Genomic DNA, 21,180 nt, shown 5'->3' on the forward strand with positions numbered 1-21,180 from the left:
CCTGCGCTCAACGCCCCGCCTGGCCTATACCGCCTGGCCCCAGTGTGCCCGGACCCGACACCCTGCCTTGTCGCCTTCTTTTCCCTCGCAGGACCGGAAAGAGCAGCCCCGGGGGCCGGGCCAGGGCCTGCACACCCCTAGAAAGGAGCCGGTGAGTGCCGTCAGAAGGGGGCATGTGGAGGCCGGTGTGGCGCCCAGGACTGGGGACCGGGCGTAGGGAGAGTCCGCGGTGACGTGTGCAGCCCCACCGGCCCCCAGCGGCTCCCAGGTCTTTGTCCCGGCTAGTGAGGGGAGGGGGGGGGCGCTCCCTTTCCACCCTGATCAGACCGGCCTGGGTTCTCAGCGAGCCCATTTTGGACAAAAGAGTGGTTTCACCCAGAGCCCTGCCGCGGGTCCGCGGGCCAGTGGGGCTGAGGCTGCGGTCAACCCGGGAGACCCAAGGCTGGATGCCCAGGGGCCCGAGGCTAGCTGATCAAAGACTGACCTCTGCACTGCGGTGCCGATTTGGGGGCACAGAGCCGGGTGATGTTTCGCCATGGGAGAAGGGTCCTGGCCTTCCTCTGGGCTCCGGCAAAGCCCCAGCTTTATCACAACCAAATCACCTTCTGTTTGCCAACAGCCCCCCTCCTCACCCGCCCCCACCGCCCATCCACCTGCTGCAGAGATGTGGGGAAGGGTCCGTGGGTGATGGACATTGGGCGTAGCCGGCCCAGGTCCCACTATGGGACGTTAGCTCCTGGCCTGAGCTCAGCCTCCCGTAGAAATCCACTAGAGCTCCCTACGTAGACTTGGACCCCGGTTTCCTACTAACCTTAAGCAGATGTTGAAACCTCCATTTTCAGTTGGGTCGGGCTTTTACATTTTCTTTTTCTATGTGGTGTGTTTTGTAAAAATCTTCTTTCCTTCTGAGAGGTTGCAATGGTGGTGGGGGAGGTGAGGCCCACTAGCCCGTGGCAGGCACCGGTTATGGCTATGGAGCCCGCAGAGCTGAGGCCCAGGGAGGAGGCCAGCTGGTGCCTGAACTGAGACAGGAAGCCGGCTCCCGGCTCCTGGCCCTGTCCTCTCCCACAGCCTCGCCCTGGGACCCGTGCTTGCTGTGGACACTAGAGCTGAGGCTTCAGCCGGACATGCAGAACCCATGTCCGGGTATATGTGAGGATTGCCAACGACTTCCCAGGGACCTGAGAGAGCAGAGAGGACGGGCAGGTGGGCAGGCAAGCTAGAGTGCCACCCAGCGCGGTTCCTGCTGGGGCAACTTGTGCCTGGTGCCCCTTGAGCAGGGGTCGGGGGAAGCTTCTGGATGGAAATGCGCCACTTTGCAGCCGACGAGGGCTGGGGCTTTGCTGGTTGCAAATGGACAGCAAGTCCTGCCCGCGGGAGTAACGACACCAGCCAGCGTGAGGGTGGTGCTGAGAGACAGACAAGGTTAACACGCGGGGCCCCCGAGTGGGCACCTCCACCTGCGCTCAGGAACGTGCCTGCACCTTTATCAGCAGACGCACCAGCTCAGCCTTGACCGTGAGTCAGGGAGCACTCCTGCCTTTGGTAGCTGGGCATTTGCTGAGAACCTTTGACTTGCTTTCCAGTTTTATTCGCTCAGGCGGGTGACCACTCCCAATCGCCATTGTGCTCCAAGGCTCCGAGGGCAGCTGACCCCACAGGTGGTCAAGCCAAGTGTCGTGTGGGCGGAACCCCGGCCCGGACTTCCCTTTGATTTGGCCAGAACGTGAACTCAGTTCTTTAGCAGACAGAGACCGACACGCCATCGGAATTCAGTGGCCTGCATCTGGGGTATCCACTTTATAAGACCCATTCCGCTGTCTTTGCAACTGGTCAACCTCCTTGCCCTAATGGCTTTTCTCCACTGTCACTCCGAACCGGTTCGGGAGGGCTAACGGTCTCAGAGATTAAGACTGTGATTAAATCCGAGCAGTGGGACGGGCAAAACTGAAAGCATTTCGTTTGGGAACCTCGTGACCAGGAGTGATCGGCTCTGAGACAGAACTAGGAGCCTGGTGGAATCCGCCCGCCCCAACACACGTGCCCTGGGAGGTCCCCCCACCACCCCGCCCCTGCGTTAGCCTTCTGCCCTCATGCTTCCCCGTGACTGCTGCGGGTGGAGGGGTTCCGGGAGCAGATCGGGGTCGGGGCGAGCCAGCACGGTGTGTAGTGATGGGAGAGGAGATCGCTGGCTGAAAGGCCATCCCCTCCAGTGAGCCCGGCGGGGGGGGGGGGGGGGGTCCCACGGTGTGGCTGTGTCTGGCTGAGGGACAGCCCGCATCCGTGTCCCAGCCGGAGCCAAGCCAGGGCGGGTGCTCCGGACGACAGGGACTTGTGGGATGTGCGTTTTAAACGCTAAACTCAAACATACCCTCCGTTCAATTTAAGGTAACTTTTTAAACATAGTTTTCAAAAAGCATGAAAAGCCTCTCCATGTCATTAATTCACTACATGGGAAGATTCGGTCACAGTAGATAAAGACCCGTGTCGTGGGCCACTGGCTCTCAATCCCTGGCCATGCTGGGAACACGCTCCCCTGGGGATCCACCCCCCCGCCCCCCGCCGCCACTGCCTCCCTACGGGCGAATCTGAACTTGGGACTTTGTCTTCCTTCCCTCCCCTCCCTGTACCCCTCTCCCCCCCACCCACCGGCTCCCTTGGAAGCTGGGTCCGAGCTGAACGTAAGCATCAGAGTAAAATCTTTCAGGTGACGTCGGACTGGGAGCGAAGCACCTGTTGTTGGTTTAGCTATGCCGGGTGTATGTTATTCAAGGTCTGTTATCACATCAGCTCTGGTTTTAAATTTTTTTTTTTCAACGTTTATTTATTTTTGGGACAGAGAGAGACAGAGCATGAACGGGGGAGGGGCAGAGAGAGAGGAAGACACAGAATCGGAAACAGGCTCCAGGCTCCGAGCCATCAGCCCAGAGCCTGACGCGGGGCTCGAACTCACAGACCGCGAGATCGTGACCTGGCTGAAGTCGGACGCTTAACCGACTGCGCCACCCAGGCGCCCCCAGCTCTGGTTTTAGTAAACACTGCATAGCGAACACAGGTCACTTCCCTTAATAACTCAGGGTCATGACTGGCACGTTCTGGAAGTTGTTAGGTCACACTTTCTGTAGAAGCAGGTGGGGCCACCGGCCACCCTCTGCCTGCTGGTCTCCCTGTTCACATCTCAGCTGCTCCTGAGGCCTGACCCCCTCGGCAGGCACCCCCCTCATCACAGGTGCCCAGACCCACTGGGTCCAGCATGCATCTGGTCCCCCCGACCTTGGTGATCTTTGCTATCCAAGCTGGGAAACCAAGCCATCGTTACGAGCAAGAAGCTTTGGAAAGAAGGAACAGGTGGGGAAGGGGGCCGGGGGGAGACACGTCCCCAGCCTCTGGGGCTGAGGGGGCAGCTCTTGACTAAGTGGTGGCCTCCCGTCCATCCGCTGACCGGCCACTGACCATGCTCTAAGATACTTAGGTGCGAAAAGCGTGCTACTTTCCTTTTGTTTTGCTTTGCTGCCTCCCCCCTCGCCGTCTTCCAGGAAGCCCGGAATTGTGTCCCTTCGGAGAGGAGACAGAGTGGTAACTAGTCAGCTGACAGTCACAGCTCTCTCTCATCTGCTCTGAAAACAGAGCTTCAATGAATGTGCTTCTTATGATACAATTTTTTTTTCAAAAATGGCAAAAAAAAAAAAAAGAATAAACTTCAGTCATCTATCAAAAAAGAACTTTTTCATCCAAGTTTTTAAAAACCAGAAACTATGGGTTCTAGGGAAACAGCAGTGAATTTTGTTTTCACGTTTTCTTGTCCAAAATCTAAATTCAACCATAAGTGAATATAGTCTGAATGACTCTGGCATATCAGGGCGACTTCTGGACGCACCATTCACAGCCAGCATTGTGCTTGAGGGTGGAAATACTGAGGGTTTGGTGCAAGAAAAATTTTAAGAAATTGGGGTGCCCGGGTGGCTCAGTTGGTTGAGTGTCTGACTTCAGCTCAGGTCATGATCTCGCGATTCACGAGTTCGAGCCCCGCATCGGGCTCTGTGCTGACAGCTCGGAGCCTGGAGCCTGCTTCGGATTCTGTGTCTCCCTCTCCGTCCCCCTCTCCGTCACCCTCTCTGTCCTCCTCTCCGCTTGCGCTCTCTCAAAAATGAGTAAACGTTAAAACCTTTTTTTAATTAGTAAATTATTTTTCACCAATTTAAGGCACAAGTCAGGGAATATTTTAGTTGAGCGCCATAGGACCTCTGAGGAAATTTTCATTTTAGATGCTGTTTGGGTGATAGTCACTTGTCATAATTAACCCCCTGTGAAACAAATCAGAGTCCATTTCTATCCTGTCTTATTCCAGGTGTGATCCTGACAGGCAGAGATGGGGAAAAAACTGGATCTTTCCAAGCTCACGGACGACGAGGCCAAGCACATCTGGGAAGTGGTTCAGCGGGACTTTGATCTGAGAAGGAAAGAAGAGGAAAGGCTGGGGTGAGTGTATGAGGCCGAGCCCGTCCCTCCGGTGTCCCCTGGAGGGGGGGCCTCCCCGGGACGCTGGGGGTGAGCAGACAGCAGGGAGCTCGGGGGGCAGGACACCGGATGGGAAGCCGGACGCTGGGAAACGTCCTGCTGTCTGGGCTCAGTTTCCTCATAATTAAAGTGAGGGGATCCGACTCCCCAGCCTGCATTCCGGTGCGTCCCACTGTGCCCTGAATACTTTTAGTTCATCCTGGTCCAGCTTCGGGTCCCGTCTCCTGAGCCAGGAGATGCTTCAACCGTGGCAGGGCAGGGTGAAGGTGATAAAATACGGAAACACCCGGATGTCAGGCTGGAGGGGTTTTAGCATCGAGGCTGAGTTTGTCTTTCTTTCCAGTGTGTTGGGGGGGGACCCCATCCCCCAACGGGTGGCCATGGACTGAGCCAACACCGTCTGCCATTATCTACTCCTCCCCCAGCTCTAAGGCTTAGCTGTGCGGTGTGCTTGCTTACGAGACTTTCCTGGTGCCGGGTGGCTGGAAGGCCTGTCGAGGAGACACGGGGGCAAGGACTCCTGGCGAGGGGAGGGGGGGCAAGAACGTGTCTGGGAGAGCGGTGCAGGCAGGGGTGAGGCTGCAACGAGAGCCGGCTTCTGCCCTGCCGGCTGTGGGCCCCCGGGACGCGGCCAAATGTACCGGGAGGGCAGAACCAGCCAGTCTGCCCACAACTGCAAGTGGGGGTGACGAGGGCGACTCGTGGCCTGAGTGACCCGGAAGGTGCAGCGAGGTGGAGCAGGTCTGGGGGAAACCAGGAGAGGGTTCGGACACGGGGGTTAGGTTGCCTGTCGGATGCCCGGCGGACAAGAGGGCTCCACGCGTGCTGGCCGCGAGCCCAGAAGGGATGGTGGCATTGTCACCGGTAGATGATATTCAATCCGTTTCCTGGGGCCGCTACAGTTGCCACAAGTCTAGTGGCTTCAAATGCACCAATGTCCCGTGGTTCTGGAGGTCAGAAGTCTTCCAGTCAAGGTGTCGGCGGGTTTGCGTTCCTTCTAGAAGCTCCAGGGGAGAGTCTGTGTCCTTGCCTTTTCCGGCTTCCCGAGCCCCCTCCCCCCAGCCCTGCCTGTCTTCAGGACCTTCATCACGGCGTCTTCCACAGCCCCCGACTCTGCTCTCCTCCCCTTCTCCCTCTGTCCCTTATACAGACCCGTGATGACACAGGGCCCACCCAGATAATCCAGGGCAACCTCCCGCCTAAGATCCTTCACTTGGCATGGCCTCTTCTGCCATGTGAGGTGACATGTTTACACCTGGGAACCAGGAACGTGCCGTTTTTCATGCGGGAGAAGCATTATTCAGCTGCCCCCGGTGTTTAGGCACCAGACAGGAGGAGACCCCGCAGGAGGGGATCCAGAGAGGAAGGCAGGGCCCCCGAGATGACAGAGACAGACCGGGGCTGGGAGGAACTCTAGGTCCGGACACGGGACAAAGGCCACGAGAAACAGACAAGGCACGAACAGAAACAAGCGTGTTTCTGATCGGCGCCCCCAGGGTCTGTGGGGAGGGGTCCGGGTCAGTGCTGCCCAGGCTTCCAGCTGTTTCTCTGTGCAGCCCCCTGCCCTCCATCCTGCCCTGGGCTCCCGGGTCACCCCCTGGGCTTTTGTGGCTAAGACACTTCCACCCTGCTGGCCTCCGGGGATTGTCAGCCGCTCACCCACCCACATGAGACCTGACACCGGGGCCACAGCCGGCCTTGACCTGACCCGACTTCCGAGTACCAAGCAGGGGTCGGAGCTTTGCACCCACCTGCCCCAGCCCGGCCGCCTGGCTCTGCCGAGGCCCACGATGCCTATACCAGCAAAACCAGCCCAGCCTTTCCCGTTCACAGCGCCCTCTTCCCCGGGGAGGGACCAAACACTGCCTCCAGGCAGCTCAGCTGTTGGCAACTTTTATTTTAAATGTGTACAGAAACACAGATAAATGGGACAGGAGGGGAGCCCAGCTCCCCAGGGAGCAGAGGGAGGACCCCGCGGGCCAGGTCCCAAGAGGCACCCCCTTTCCCAGAGACCCATGAGCTGGGCAGCTCCTCCTTCATCTAGACGGCTGAGGTGGGTTTTGCAGAAATCCCTGTGTTTCTTGCACGAAGGTGAGTCCCTTCTGACATCCGTCCTTCCTTATCTTCCTACTCCTTTGGTCATTTCGCATTGCGAAGAGGAAACGGGCCCGGGGACCTCTCCACACTGTCAGAACCAGAAGGCTCCTACAAGGATGTGGGCTGTGTCACCCCCTCTCCGGCGCACAGCCTGTAGCTCAGGCCAGGTCCCCGGGCCAGTTATGGTCAGGGCAACCTCCTGTCTCCTCGTCAGGAGGTGCCCAAAGCCGTCTGCTCAGAAAGGGCCAGGGTGGGGAGTGGGAGGCAGGGCGTGTTGGGGGACTGGCCCGTTCTGCCGTGTCTACTCCGTCTGCCTTGTGGTTGGGGACGGGATTCTTAAACATCCCCCATCAGACATCAGACAGGGGGAGGTTGTACAGGGAACGTTAATGCAGTGGGAGGTTGTGTCTCTCCCAGAAATGCAAGCATGCAGCGGTGTGGAAAGTTTGTGTCCAAGTAACATTAGGTCAAGGGCAGGGACGCCCAAATGGCACTACCATGGCCGGATCTAGCAGGTGATCACGTTTGGGAAGAAAAGAGTCGTTTCAGGGGGTGCAGGGAGGGAAGGGTTTTTACATTTCTTATCGTATTTGATGGTTTTGCCTCAAATACAAAATTAGGATGTTAATGCAAAAGCAGGACGTTCACAGCATCGTTAAACATGCCGCAAAGAGTAAAGCTGCTTCTGTCCGTGAGGAACCTTTCCTCCAGTGTCCCCTGACCCCGGGGTGCCGCAGGACCCAGGCGCGAGGTCTCGAGGCAGGTAGACGTGATGAGCACCGTGAGGTCAGAACCCATGGGTTCGAGTTCTGCCCAGACGGGCAATTCTGCTTAGAAATGCTACAAGCAGCACAGCATAAACACTCTGGGTTCCCGACGCCAGAACTCGTTCTACAGAGCCGTTAGCTAACACGCCTCACTCTGGTTCTCTGATCTGTGAATCAGTCCTGGGCCGAGCTGAGAAACCAGTCCTCCAATGACCACCAGGTGGGTGGCAGCTCGGGGGTCGCTCAGATGGGTTTCTGATGTCTTTGCCATTCTCCCAAAGAGATGCCGGCCGGCCGGACGGCAGAGCTGGAGGAACCCGCCACAGGGGCCGACAGAACAGAGCCCATGGGGGAAGAATTATGAAACCAAGAAACAGGCATGTTCGCTAAAGGGAAAGAATTCTCCTGCCCTGAATGTGCCTCAGGTGGGCACAGTGTGTGGGCCTGATTCCCCAGGAGCAGACCTGCCAAGGGGCGCTTTGCTAAACAAGCAGTCCACCGAATAGACCAATTTGAAGACAACAGCAGGAATATTTCTTTCAATGTTTACAAGTTAATGGGAACGTGTGCCAGGCAGACCTGTCCCCAGACGTGGGAGTACCAACCCGTTGTCGGGGATGCTGGGGCAGGGCCAGGCTGAAGATCCCCGATATGGGGAGGACGAAGTCCCACGTGGCTCTGAGACTGGTTTCAGTAACACCCACAGGTAGTAGAGTGTCCCCCAAACACTGAAGCCCCCGGTCCCTCGCTGGGCCTGACCCTCCCCAGCCTGAGGTGAGGACACTCACAGCCCCGTGGGGAAGACAGAGCCCGTCCCAGCTGTGAGAGGCAAGGGGTGAAGGACTTTGGCCGCTGCCTCAGCCCGAAGCTCCTGAGGTGGCCTTCCAAATAGACGACACAGACGGCTTCCCTCAGAATCGACTAGAAGGAAGGTGGAGGCCACGCCATCTCTGACTTAGCCGCAGGCACGCAGAAGTCGCCCCCTGAGGGTGGCGTATGGGACCAGGGACTGGGGAGGGCCGTGTTTACCATACAGGGTGAGGGTGTCACGTCATTCCTGGCTTCCCTTCAGGACGTGCTGCTGCATCCCAAAGAGTGGGAAATTCGAAGATCTACAAAGTCAGGGTGTTCACACCATTGGCATCAGAAAGGTGCTTTAGGATAGATTTCACATACTACCTGTTTCCTACCATCGAGTCCTGAGCGTTGGGCTATAACGAGGATGTGTGTCTTCCTGTGGATGAACTTTGAGCCTTCAAACATGGCGGACGCTTGTGTGAGACAACGGCCCCCCTTATGCTAAGTCTGCTACCTGGGGCAGGGCTTGGGCCGTGAGCCTTCATGACTGTCAGGGAGACAAAACTTAGAATTATCTCAGTGCCACCGAGGAGTGTTTGGTAGTGTGCTCTTTCCAGTCATTTTTTTTTTTAATTAGTAAAGTGGAAATAAAAATTCTTTCTTAACATGATAAAAATATCCCCCAAAGAATAGCCATCAGGATAGATTAATGTTAGAAACAAGAAAAGGATTTCTGTCGGCACCACTCATCACCACTAATTTATCATTGTTGATACGCTAGCCAATGCGATTAGAGAAGATAGCAAAACAGAGCTATTATCTACAGGTGTGAAAACCCAAGTTCTCTGAAAGACAAAGAAAAAAGAGAATTTAGTAGCCTGCCTAATTACAAAAGAATGTAGAAGAAAATCGGTGTCCCCCTCTTAGACACCAAAAATAATAAGAAAATATATAGAAAAAAATTCTATTTATGATAAAAACATGAGGTACCTAGAGTACACGTATCAGAAATGTGCAAATGCGGTATGACGAGTAGCACAAAACATTATTGAGCAGCATGCAAAAATTTTAAATAAATAGCAAGTGAGACCATACGTTCTAAGTGGTGCAAGCATCATACTGCAGAGGAATCAGTGAATTGTAACCCCAGTCAAATCCCCGCGGCAGGTTGGGGAACGTGAGAGAATGGTATGGAGGAACAAGGACGTAAAAATAGTAAGAAGGACCTCGTTCCGTGAGATAATTTATTTCAGTGCTACATTAATGAAAATAAATCGGTTCTCCATGGCTGTCATCAAGGAAACGACATGGAAAGGTCTAAAACACAGCAAAGTATGTGTAACAATTTCTAGTACAGTAAAGGTAACATTTTGTAGCAGTGGGAAAGGTTACTTTAGGGACAGTTGACCACGGGTGAGGTTTAACCTCCGTGAGATTTGTAATTGATTTGTTAAAAATATAAAACATGCAACTATGAAGATTCCTGGAACAGAATAGAGGTAAATATGAACTTAGTATTGGTCTATGAACTTAGTATCGACTAAGTATATGCATTATATATATGTTAATTTTATTTTTTTCTTTTTTTTTTTTAATTTTTTTTAATGTTTATTTTTGAGTCAGAGAGAGACAGAGCATGAATGGGGGGAGGGGCAGAGAGAGAGGGAGACACAGAATCAGAAGCAGGCTCCAGGCTCTGAGCCATCAGCCCAGAGCCTGACGTGGGGCTCGAACTCACGAACCGTGAGATCGTGACCTGAGCTGAAGTCGGACGCTCAACCAACTAAGCCACCCAGGCGCCCTATATGTGAATTTTAAAAGAAAAAAAAATTTTTTTGAAAATTTTAATGTTTAAAAAGTTAGAAGAAACAATTGAACAGAAATGGCGACAATTCATATCCTCGATGTATAAGGAGCTTCATAATATCAGAAAGATACATAAGTTTTCCAAATTAGAAAGCCATGAAGAGCCCAATGAAATAGGAAAAGAATACGAACAGGAAATTCACCAGCTAAAAAGTGCACGTAACCAATAAACACAAAGCAATAGCTAAAAGCATGACGATAGAAATACAAACTAAACAAAATACATTGTTTTCACATATTTCCAAAGATGAATGAGACTCCCAGTCTGCAGCCTGGCTAAAGGGTTCAGGCAAATGCACAAAGAGAGGGATAAAGTTGACCTTTGCAGAGGCCAGTCTGGCTGGCATCACGTAGCAAAAGCCCAAAATGTGTGTTCACCCTTTGAACCTGTGAAAAGTCATCCTACAGAAAGAATTAGGAGAAGCTATTCCTCACAGCAAGGATCATAAGAGCCAAGAACTAAGACCCGAATGTCCAAAATTATAAGCTTTGGTTATGTGGAAAAAGCATATCGTGATTTTTTTTTTTAATTTTAATGTTTGTTTATTTGAGAGAGAGAGAAAGAGAGGGAGAGAACGCCCGAGCAGGGGAGGGACAGAGAGAGAAGGAGACACCGAATCTGAAGCAGGCTCCAGGCTTTGAGCTGTCAGCACAGAGCCCGACACGGGGCTCGAACCCATGAACCGTGAGATCGTGACCTGAGCCGAAATCACAAGTTGGACACTTAACTGACTGAGCCACCCAGGCTCCCTGACATTTCACTTTTTAAAAAATGCATAGAAAATTCTAGCAGTAACGGAGGCTCCGTACCCACTGAGCTTTTTCTTGCTGCCCACTCGTGTCGTGGGGTCCAGCCCCTTCTGTTTCCTTTGCTGATCTTCCTGGACCCCCCAGTATTCCCTTTCAGAGGGTCCGGGGCCCCCACCCCTTCTCACCTCTGTGCACACTCGCTCCCCGAGTGGTGTTCACTGCACTGTGGCTCTAATGCCCTCTAGACCAGCACTGTCCCACAGAATGAGCCGCTGGCCTCCCTCTGCACTCCAGCCTCCGCACCTGTTAAGCACTTGAAATGGGCTCGTGCAGCCGGGGAACCAGCTTTGTCTTCCTTTTCTTCATTGTAACTAAAATAGCCACACGTGCCTAGTGGCTGCCATATTGGACAGTGCAGGTCTAGACAACAAGCCCCGAAGTGATGCCCTCCGCCGAGAACTTGCCTCTGAACCTGTGACACATGGGGACGAATGCCCACTGAGCACCTTGGCCCGGGGTCTAACCAGCATCTCTAATCCAGCGTGCCTAAGGCAGGTCTCGACTCACCCAAGGCCCCCACTTCCCCATCTCGGAAACAGCCTGGTTGCTGAGGTCTGGTGCCCAGGGATCACGGTTGGCTCCTTCCCCTCGTCCCACATTCCGTGCCTCAGCACGCCCTGTTGGCTCAGCCCTCAAGATCAATCCCAGCTGTGGCTCACCACCACCTCTGCTGGACGTCTCCCCTCCGCCCTCCCTGCCCTGTTGTCTTTCTCTCTGTGGCCCCCAGGAAGCTCCTTTCCTCCTATTGCTGCCTCCCTCACGTCCCTTCTCCGATGTCACCTCCTCAGAGAGGCCTCCCTGGATTGCCCTTTCTAAAATAGCCACCACCCTCCCAGTGCCACTTCTTTCTGCGTAGCCTCCTGGATCTCCCTCCACAGCACTTAGGGCCCGTCTGAATCCATATGAGTCACGTACTTGTTGAGTTAGAGTTGGCCTCCCCACCCATGTCTCAGCCCAGGGAGGGCTCCATTTTGTCACTAGCGCCCAGCACAGTACCTGACCACGGAAAGACTCAAAAGCTGTCTTTGCGCACGGATCATTATGAATGTGCACTGAGTTACATCGGTTACTCCCCGGACAAGCCTGCCATGTGGCTCTTACTGTTATCCCCGTTCGCAGGGGAGGACACTGGGAATGGGCCAGGTCTCCCGGCTGTGAAGAATGTCCAGGAATCTTTATAGCCATGGGAATATCGGGGGGAGGGGACGTCTTGCTGGGTGTCGGTCTGTACCATCGGTCCTCTCCGTGTTCGCCGTTTGTTCCCGTTATTCGGGTGTTGAGAACGTTAGCTACAGGCAAGATACACGATATTTTTTGATGTCGCATCGGTACGGAGTAGCACCCACGTAAACCTCCAGGTAGTGGCCCCGCTCTTTCGCTCGCTCCATCTGGGGAAGAGCCAGTCCTGTGGACACCCGCGTCCTGGACCCCACGGATGCGCGCAGGGGAGAGGATGGCGAGCCTGCGTGTGGCATCCGGAGCCCGCACTCCCTGCCGGAGAGCCTGCCGTCTGCTGTGCTCCTATGAGGACCTTCCCGCAGATCCGCCCGGAGTGGCCTCGCAGCTGTGTCCGGGGTGGGAAGGGTTGGGTAATCCGAAAGCCCTGGGGGCACAAGAGTGCTCAGCACAGTGACTCATGCCCCTGGGTGAGGACGGAGCTTACCTAAATAGAACACCCTGTTTCAAAGGGCACAGCCCGAAAATCAAATATTAGGCCTGCGAACGTTCCCCAGGAAGGCAAACAGGTGGGGTTGTGGATTGCTGTTTCCGCAAACAGACCAGGGCTCCTGAGATCCTCTCTGAAAGTTCTCCCTGCGTGAGACGTGAGCTTTCGTGGCTCGCTTTGGAGATACTGCCACCAAGGAACGTGAAGTGTGCCCCCAGCCGGGCCCCCTGGCACCCCAGACCGACCGAGACCACTGCCGAGGCTCCCGTGACACTCGGGGCCCGTGGCTCACGTGGCCGCAAGGATTTCCTCCTCGTCCCGTTGGTCGTCCTGTGGCCGCTCTCTTCCAAGGACTGCACGGGACGTTAGCAAGTTTCTGTTCTCGTTCCCTATCATTCCCGATACTCCTTCCCATAATCGGGACTTTCGAGCCCCGTATCCGCTCTTCAGTTACCGTTGCACAACACGGTCTCTTTCCTCAGTTGTGTGGGACGGTCACGCTGCGTTTGGGAGCCACACCTCCAAGAATTTCGCCTCTTGAGTCTGCGACTCAGTGGTGCCTTCGGGCCCCCACGCCCCATTCTTAGGGTCACCCCTGGGACCCGTCTCTCCGTGGGGGGCGCGTCTGCAGGTTACGTTCTCCGGAGAGGCGTGGCCCGTGGAACTGGCGATCGGGAATCTCTCAGCCAGGAGGGAGACCTCTGCTCACACTTCCCCTTTGGAATTTTGGTGGGATAACACCCTCCCCCGCCAAAGACGCCCACGTGCTGATCCCCCGAATCCGTGAGCGTGTCCGGCCGTGTGCCAAAGGAAGATTAGGTTGCAGAGGCCATTAAGGCCTCCAGTCAGCTGGCCTGGACCTGGGGAGACGGTCCTGGATGACCCGCATGGCCCAGGGTGATCAGAAGGGGGCCGGCAGGTGGAAGGAAGGGAGGCAGGACAGCACGAGAGCCAGAGTGCTCCACCGTGGGGAGGAGCCCCCCTGCCACACGGGCTCTGAAGGTGGAGGACGGGGCCGCGGGCCCGCGACGTGCCCTCTGGACGCTGGAAAGAGCACAAGGACAGATTCTCCCCCACGGCCTCCCGGAAGGATTCCGTCCTGCCAGCAGCTTGATTTGGGCCCAGTGACACCCACGTCAGGCTTCTGACCTTCGGAGCCATCAAATGAAGAGAAGGTGTTATTTTAAGCCACGAGATGTGTGGGAATTTGCGACAGCAGCAACAGGAAGCTGGCCCATTGCTGCTAGCTCTCTCTCTCTCTCTCTCTCTCTCTCTCGGCCTTGCAGAGAAGCCACCTGCCAGCCCACCCACGTTCCCCGAGAGCGAGCCCGCTTCGTCGGAACCGAGCGGTGCCGGCAGCCTGCCCCTGTGCGGTCTACAGGCCAGCAACTCCTCACCTGAAGGCCCGGATCCTCCTTGTCTCCTGGCCGGGAGACTTGCGTGTTCTTCCGGTGATCACTGTCTCCGCAGCTTGGTCAGGACTCACAGCCAACCAGGCCGTGCCGAGAAAAGCAGTCCGTTTAGTACCCGTCCAAGATTGCCCATGAGTCCCCACCGCTGGGGCAGGAGATGGCTTCAGCCTGTCGGTTTCCAGTTTCCGAGACTCTGCTCACTTACACGGACGGACTCTTCGCGGCTCAGTCTTCTCCTTCCGAGTCCCGCATCCCCACAGCCCCTGCTTGTGGCCAGGGCAGCAGTGGGTGTGGGGGGAGCGGCTCCTGGCCCCCAGCGTGACAGCACTGCTGGGGTCTCGACTCCGCCCACTGTCTCCTGGCTCCTTGCTGGTCCCTGTGACGGAGCAGAGGGTCAGGTCTGCTTCCAGGATCGGGACCATCACTCGTGTGTGAATTGTCCCAGCGTCGGGCACGGCTGACACCCGCTGCTGGGATCCCCGATCCCAGCCATCAACCCCTCTCCGCCCCAGCCCCCAGACTGCCAGTCCCCTGGTCCCTCGGCACCTCGTGCCACCCTGCAGGGGCACAGGCTAAGGACCGCCCGGCCCAAGAGGCAGAGAGCGGAGCACTGGTCCGAGCCCATCCCTCTTTTAGTGGCTGCTGTGGGACGTTGGTGCTGTGGCCACGGTGTGCTCCTCCCTAGCGGACCTGGAGGGCGCACCACCAGCCCCTGGGTCCTGGCTGTCCCCGGTACTCACACATTTCCACCACGCTCCCCTCCGGACTCCCCCCGAGAGGAGGAGAGCAAGGACAGATAGTGCTGACCTCTTGGCGTCGCCTCCAGCCCTTCTCCCTTCCACGCCCGGTCATTGCCAAGAGGGGACTTCCCTGCCCTGCCCTGTCTTGAAAGGGCTTTCCTTGCACCAGACCCCGCCCCCTCCACCTTGTCCTCAGAGGACCCTCAGCCTGTCTTGCAGAGAGCACTTGACGTTGGTGTCTCAGAGGGGGCTGGAAGTCGGCTGTGGGCTTCTGGTCCCCAGACACCCCTCTGCTAATCTCCTACTCCATCCATCCCTGTTTCCACCTCTGCCCTCCTCCTCCTCCTCGTTCCCATCCCTTTAGCCCTTTTCTCTGCGTCTGGGGCAGCAAACTTGCTTCCAAGTCCGCCGTTCTCAAGTATTTTGGCCTCAGGGTCCCCTTTACATTCTTAAATTATAGAGAAACCCCCAAGAGCTTCTGTTCATGTGGGTTATTCATGTCAATATTTACCCTATCAGAAATTGAAACCAGACATTTAAAAAATATTCATTCATTCGCTTAAATAACAACAGTAAACCCCGTATGTGTTAACATAAATAACATTTTTTTATGAACAATAACTTTTTCCGTAGCAAATGAGAAGTCTGGCACGTTCTATATTTTTAAAATTTTTTTTAATGTTTATTTTTTGAGAGAGAGAGAGACAGAGCATGAGTGGGGGCGGGGCAGAGAAAGAGGGAGACACAGAATCTGAAACAGGCTTCAGGCTCTGAGCTGTCAGCACGGAGCCCAGTGTGGGGCTCAAACCCACCAGCCGTGAGATCATGACCTGAGCCGAAGTCGGACGCTCAACCGACTGAGCCACCCAGGTGCCCCTGGCATGTTCTATATTTTTGGAAATCCCTTCAGTGTCTGGTGTAAGAGGAGATGGTTGGATTCTCATATCTGCTTCTGTTTTCAGTGCATTGTAGTATGTTGTCTTGGCTGAGGAATTTGAAGAAAATCTGGCCTCCTCCAAATGTATATTTGGAAAAAAGAGGGGTGTTTCAATAGCTAGATGATTATGAACATTGTGTTTTGATTCTACATGGAAACACAACAAATGGGTAATTTTTAAAAAAAATTTTAAGGTTTATTTATTTTTGAGAGAGAGAATAGCAGAGGGGCAGAGAGAGAGGGAGACACAGAATCAGAAGCAGGTTCCAGGGTCTAAGCTGTCAGCACAGAGCCCGACACGGGCCTCGAACCCGCGAACCACGAGACCATGACCTGAGCCGAAGTCGGACGCTCAACTGACCGAGCCACCCAGGAGCCCCACAACTAGTAATTTCTTAAAGGAGGTTGCACGGTGGAATCTGAAACCATATCAGTGAACTTTTCCCTCCCTTTTACAGTAAAATCCATTGATCTGTCTTGCACTCAAAGTGAATCTTTTATCCATGTGTAGTGTTCTTGCACAGTATGCAGCTTCTGGTGACACATCTCATTATATACCCAAAGGAATCACATTGACTCCGTCACCACTGATGTCATCAGCAACCTCTAAAAAAACATTAGCAAAAATAAATAAATAAATAAATAAATAAATAAACATTAGCGTTGGACACCATCAAACTCATGGCGGCAGACATAAATCTCCCAAGATCCTTCTTTGTGCTTGAAAGCTTGAATTTTGTCATTGACCACAAAGACTGTCACTTGTTTCCTCGAGGTGACGGGCTCCCTCTGTTCATTCCTAAGAAAATGTCTGGCGAACGCCCAAGTCAGAATAGTTTCTCTTTCAGTTGTTCTTTTAAGTAAAAGTGATGTCCCGTGAAAAAAGCTTCTAGCTCCCGTTGGAAGTCCGGCGAGTGCCTGCTTCCCCCATCAGGACCTTGGTGGTGTTTCAGGATGTAGCAGAAACGCTTCCTGTGTGTGCGTCCCGTCTCTCCATTCATGCAGAATATTAAAAAGACACGTGCTCAAGGGTCAAGGTGTAATTAGTTGAATACCTGTCATTGTAGCATCGAGCACTTGCCTTTCATCAGGACACACTTCATCAAAGACATGCTCTCCTTTACTTCCGTGACAAAGACTGGAATGGCAATTTGTACAGTTTGTCCCTCTGCCTTGACTCGTGCTGAGGTCCTAGCTGTTTGGCCATCATTGCTTTTCTACGGCCACTGCAGGCGTCAGAGAGCAAACAAGAGGAATAGCATTTCAGCATCATTACTAAAATAATTTTGGCCTTGTGAACCCTTTGAAAGGGTCTTGGGTACTTCCAGAGGCTCCCGGACCCCGCCTTGAGGGCCACCGGTCGAAATCTTTGGGCTTCGTAAGCTCCGGTGGTAATTCTGCCCGTCTTCCTCCCCACCGTCCGTCTTCATTCCTTCCCGTCTTTATTTTGGCCGTCTCTTCCCCACCTCGGTGAACATAGCCTGTGGTCTTTCCATCTCAGCCTGGTTCCTTCTTTATCCCCTCCTCTCTCTCAATCCCAGTGAACGTGCCAAACACACTTGTTTCAAGTTGTCTTCTGTTTCCGACCGTCGCACTCAGGGTGTCTTTTCTTCCTGGCGGTGACTTAGACTTACGTCTGCCGAGGCACCCATAGTGGAGGGACATCTGGTCAACCCCGTGTTTGCAATGAGCATCCTGTGTGCTTTGGCCTGGCCCCGCCCACCTCCTCCCTGTGCGGCTCCGGGTCAGGGTGATTGCCCTGCAGCCGGCAGGAGCCAGCTGGGGTCACTGTGCTGGACCAGCCTGGGCTCTCCCCTTCTCTCCTTTCCTGCTGTCCAGCTATGAAGAAGAGAAGTTATGTTTTAGAGAATCTGAGGCAGAGTATAATTGTCCCTTCCCCCATAGTTGGCACTGTCTGTCTCCAGCCACCACCCCTGGGGCTCTTATTTCAGGGGACTTTGCATCCTGGGACACACGGTGCCTCACATGTCCTCATCTTTCTTCCTGCCGTGCTGGGAGGTAGTTCTGCCTGGATAGAGAATGACGGGCAGTCAGTAGGAGAGGGACACAGGGTGGCCTCTAGATTTTCTGACTGTTGCAGATACAGTCCAAGTGGAAGTGGAGGAGGGTTGGCCCTCCCCTCCTGGCGTCAGGCGCCTGTACTTGTCTCTGTGAGGCAAAGTCTACCTTGTCGACGCAGCTGAACCCTGTGTGACCTCCTAGGGAGAGTGCAGTGACCTGTCACTTTCTCAGTAGGGTCGCAGCCCAACCCCCACTTACCTGGTGGTGTCCTCCACGCAGGGCCATTAGCTCAGGCTGGCGTGTGGAGCAGGTGTGACCGTCCGTCAGGTCGGGCCGGCACACAGAGTAGGTGTGAGCGGCCAGGCCCTCACGGAGAGGAGCGCCAGGCTCGCCCCCCTGATGAGCTTGATCTCTGCCTTCTCTGTGGCTTCTGCCGTGAACCGCTTGGATTTTTCTCTCTTCTCTAGCCTCCTCTTAGCCTGTGCGACTGATTGGTTCTAAGTAACTGCGTGGCCTGACCGGCTACACTCCCAGGACTCCCCCTGGCCCTGCGGGGCTCCCCAAAGCTACCAACCTCGCCTCTTCCAAGGAAGGCTGGACACCCAGTGGTGACGACTGCAGGCTCACCGTCGTCCGGTGAAGCAGGGAGCCCGAACACGGTCTCCGAGCTCCACGCTGTGCAGCAGAAAAGCTCCAGGGTCCGCGGGCCCCAGCTCAAACCTGGAGTTCAGGACCTCCTGTCCATCTTTCCGTTATGAGTTGTGTGAGGTTGCGCGGGCAGGTGACAGCTGTCCCAGCCTGTGATCCCGAGCCTTTATGGTTCTTGGCCCTTTGGCACTGGATGAAAGTCACGGGTACGCAGCCTGAAAGTTTGTACAATTGTGAACAGTCACAGATATGTTTAAATGCGGTTTCATTTCTTTAAGAATCAGGTGTTTCAGGGGCGCCTGGGTGGCGCAGTCGGTTGAGCGTCCGACTTCAGCTCAGGTCACGATCTCGTGGTCCGTGAGTTCGAGCCCCGCGTCGGGCTCTGGGCTGATGGCTCGGAGCCTGGAGCCTGTTTCCGATTCTGTGTCTCCCTCTCTCTCTGCCCCTCCCCCGTTCGTGCTCTGTCTCTCTCTGTCCCAAAAATAAAAAAAAAAATAAACGTTGAAAAAAAAAAAAAAAGAATCAGGTGTTTCTGTTGCAGCCTACTCAGACTGGCCTGCTGGGCTCCCCCGTCGGGAGAGAGTGGGATCGTGGAGCTCCCACGGCAGAGAGTAAAGGCTGCCCGTGGGTGCCTTTACCCGAGTTGGGGTCACTTTTCTCTGCGTATGAGAAAGTTCCCGTGTGTGTGTGTGTGTGTGTGTGTGTGTGTTTGCACACACACGCGTGCAGGCGTGTAAAACCTGTTGCAAGGACAAGGTGTCTAATATAGTTCTTGTGTCTGATATCTTCCTTAGGGGATTGAAGGACAGGATTAAGAAAGAGAGCTCCCAGAGGGAGCTGCTCTCGGATGCGGCCCACCTGAATGAGACCCATTGCGCCCGCTGCCTGCAGCCCTACCGGCTCCTCGTGGCCCCCAAGAGGCAATGCCTGGACTGTCACCTCTTCACCTGCCAAGACTGTAGCCACGCCCACCCGGAGGAGGAGGGCTGGCTCTGTGACCCCTGCCACCTGGCCAGGTGAGCCGGGGCGGGTGCCTGGGGTCCAGGTGACCCTGTGGGTTTCAGGGCCCGACACGTCCCCTCAGAGGGGCTGGCCGAAGAAAGGGTGGGCGGGGCCGTGGGCCTGAGCTCCGTGTGTCCGCAGGGTTGTGAAGATGGGCTCACTGGAGTGGTACTACGGGCACCTGAGAGCCCGCTTCAAGCGGTTCGGGAGTGCCAAAGTGATCCGGTCCCTGTGCGGGCGGCTGCAGGGTGGAGGTGAGGAGAGTACCTGTCTCGGGGGGGCTCTTTTCTGTTCCCAGGCGTGTCGTAATGTTTCCGGACCCAGCAGATCCTTTGGAATGTATGTGTGTGCACCTGTCCGTGCATTTCGGGTATTTTCTGTGAAACTGGCTGCTTTTCGTGTGGTGCAAACTTCTGCACCCCCCTGGCCTGGCCCCCTGGGAAGTCCTGCATGCTATTCACACCCCCCACTCTTTGAAGTCATATTTTTCCAGTGCTTCCTAGCAGGTTGAGAACTCAGAGCCAAAGATTCTGAACCTCGGTGGCTAATCGAATAATAAGGCACTTGTGTTCTCCAGACCCCTCCTCCCTGGGCGTCTGGTTTGGGGCCGAGACTCCCTCTTTCCACACACATTCCCTGGGAGTCGGGTGTTTATCAAGACTTAAAGAAATTTGTTCTAACTCAATGGTGTGCTTTCATATTTTGAATCCAAGTATTTATTTCATTTTTTTAACATTTATTTATTTCTGAGACAGAGAGAGACAGAGCATGAGAGGGGGAGGGGAAGAGAGAGGGGGAGACACAGAATCTGAAGTAGGCTCCAGGCTTGAGCTGTCAGCACAGAGCCCCACGTGGGGCTTGAACTTGGGAACAGGGAGATCATGACTTGAGCCGAAGTCAGATGATTAACTGACTGAGCTACCCAGGCACCTGGAAGTCCCATTTCTTTTTAATAATTTTTTTAATGTTTATTTATTTTTGAGAGATTGAGAGAGAGAGAGAGAGAGAACAAGCAGGGAGGGGCAGAGAGAGAGGGAGACACAGCATCCGAAGCAGGCTCCAGGCTCCGAGCTGTCAGCACAGGGCCGGACACGGGGCTCAAACTCACAAACTGAGAGATCATGACCTGAGCCGAAGTCGGATGCTTAACCGACGGAGCCCTCCAGGCGCCCCCCCCCCCCCCGCCAAGTATTATTTCATAATGAACTTGAAATCCATACTGTGATCTTACACCAAACCTGACAGGTGGGTTCACCGGTCTTGTCCACCTTTAGGGTGTTTGAAAAGGGAGATCATTTCAGGGGAAGGTTGAAGTTTGGAAGTTGAACTTGAGCGGAGATAATTAAGCAGTGTTTGCAGGGAGCGTGCCTTGTCGCTGTCATTCGCTGCCACTTGAATCCCAGGCTCCGCCATTAAGCCTGGCCAAGGCTTCAGGCTGGGAGAGCTCACCAGGCTGGGGGTGGGGAGGGGGGGCAGGCTGGGCGTCTTGAATGTCTCCATCTGGGGGACCGCGAGGCAAGGGCCCTAGGGCAGGAGGCACATCGGGGGCAGGTTCTGTGCTGCTTGGATTGGAGGTGTCTCCTCCCAGGCCTTCTGGGGAGAGGTCTTACTTGTGTCTGTGTCCTATAAAGCCCCACGCTGGTAGGCAGGACCTGACGTTGGGCACAGCCACCCCCAGAGCGCTTGGGCGTCCACTGAGGTGTTTCTGAGGCATCTTAGCACACTCCTGAATTTAGGACGGGGACCACCCCGAGGCACCCTCACTCGGAATGACTTGTAGCACCGGGAACAGTGGACCGTGGGGTGAGGGGGCTTCTTGGGGAGGGAGGCATATGATGAATCATTCAAATAAGAACATTTTCATGAGTAAAAGGAGACTTTGTGGATAACTATGCCG

At 54.8% G+C, this 21,180-nt stretch overlaps 1 protein-coding gene across 2 annotated transcripts in view; it reads left to right on the forward strand.

The window, feature by feature from the left end:
- The first annotated feature begins 7 nt into the window (after positions 1-7).
- MLPH (melanophilin) overlaps positions 8-21,180 on the forward strand; it is a 45,361-nt gene continuing 24,188 nt past the window's right edge. For both annotated transcript variants that reach the window (XM_030326656.1, XM_030326657.1), the window contains exons 1-4: positions 8-151; positions 4,349-4,479; positions 19,076-19,297; positions 19,425-19,537. In XM_030326656.1, the coding sequence (XP_030182516.1) occupies positions 4,370-4,479; positions 19,076-19,297; positions 19,425-19,537 (445 nt within the window). In that variant the 5' untranslated portion in view covers positions 8-151; positions 4,349-4,369. The remainder of the gene's footprint in view (positions 152-4,348; positions 4,480-19,075; positions 19,298-19,424; positions 19,538-21,180) is intronic.

Source organism: Lynx canadensis, chromosome C1 (assembly GCF_007474595.2).
Source record: "Lynx canadensis isolate LIC74 chromosome C1, mLynCan4.pri.v2, whole genome shotgun sequence".
Lineage (NCBI taxonomy): Eukaryota > Metazoa > Chordata > Mammalia > Carnivora > Felidae > Lynx > Lynx canadensis.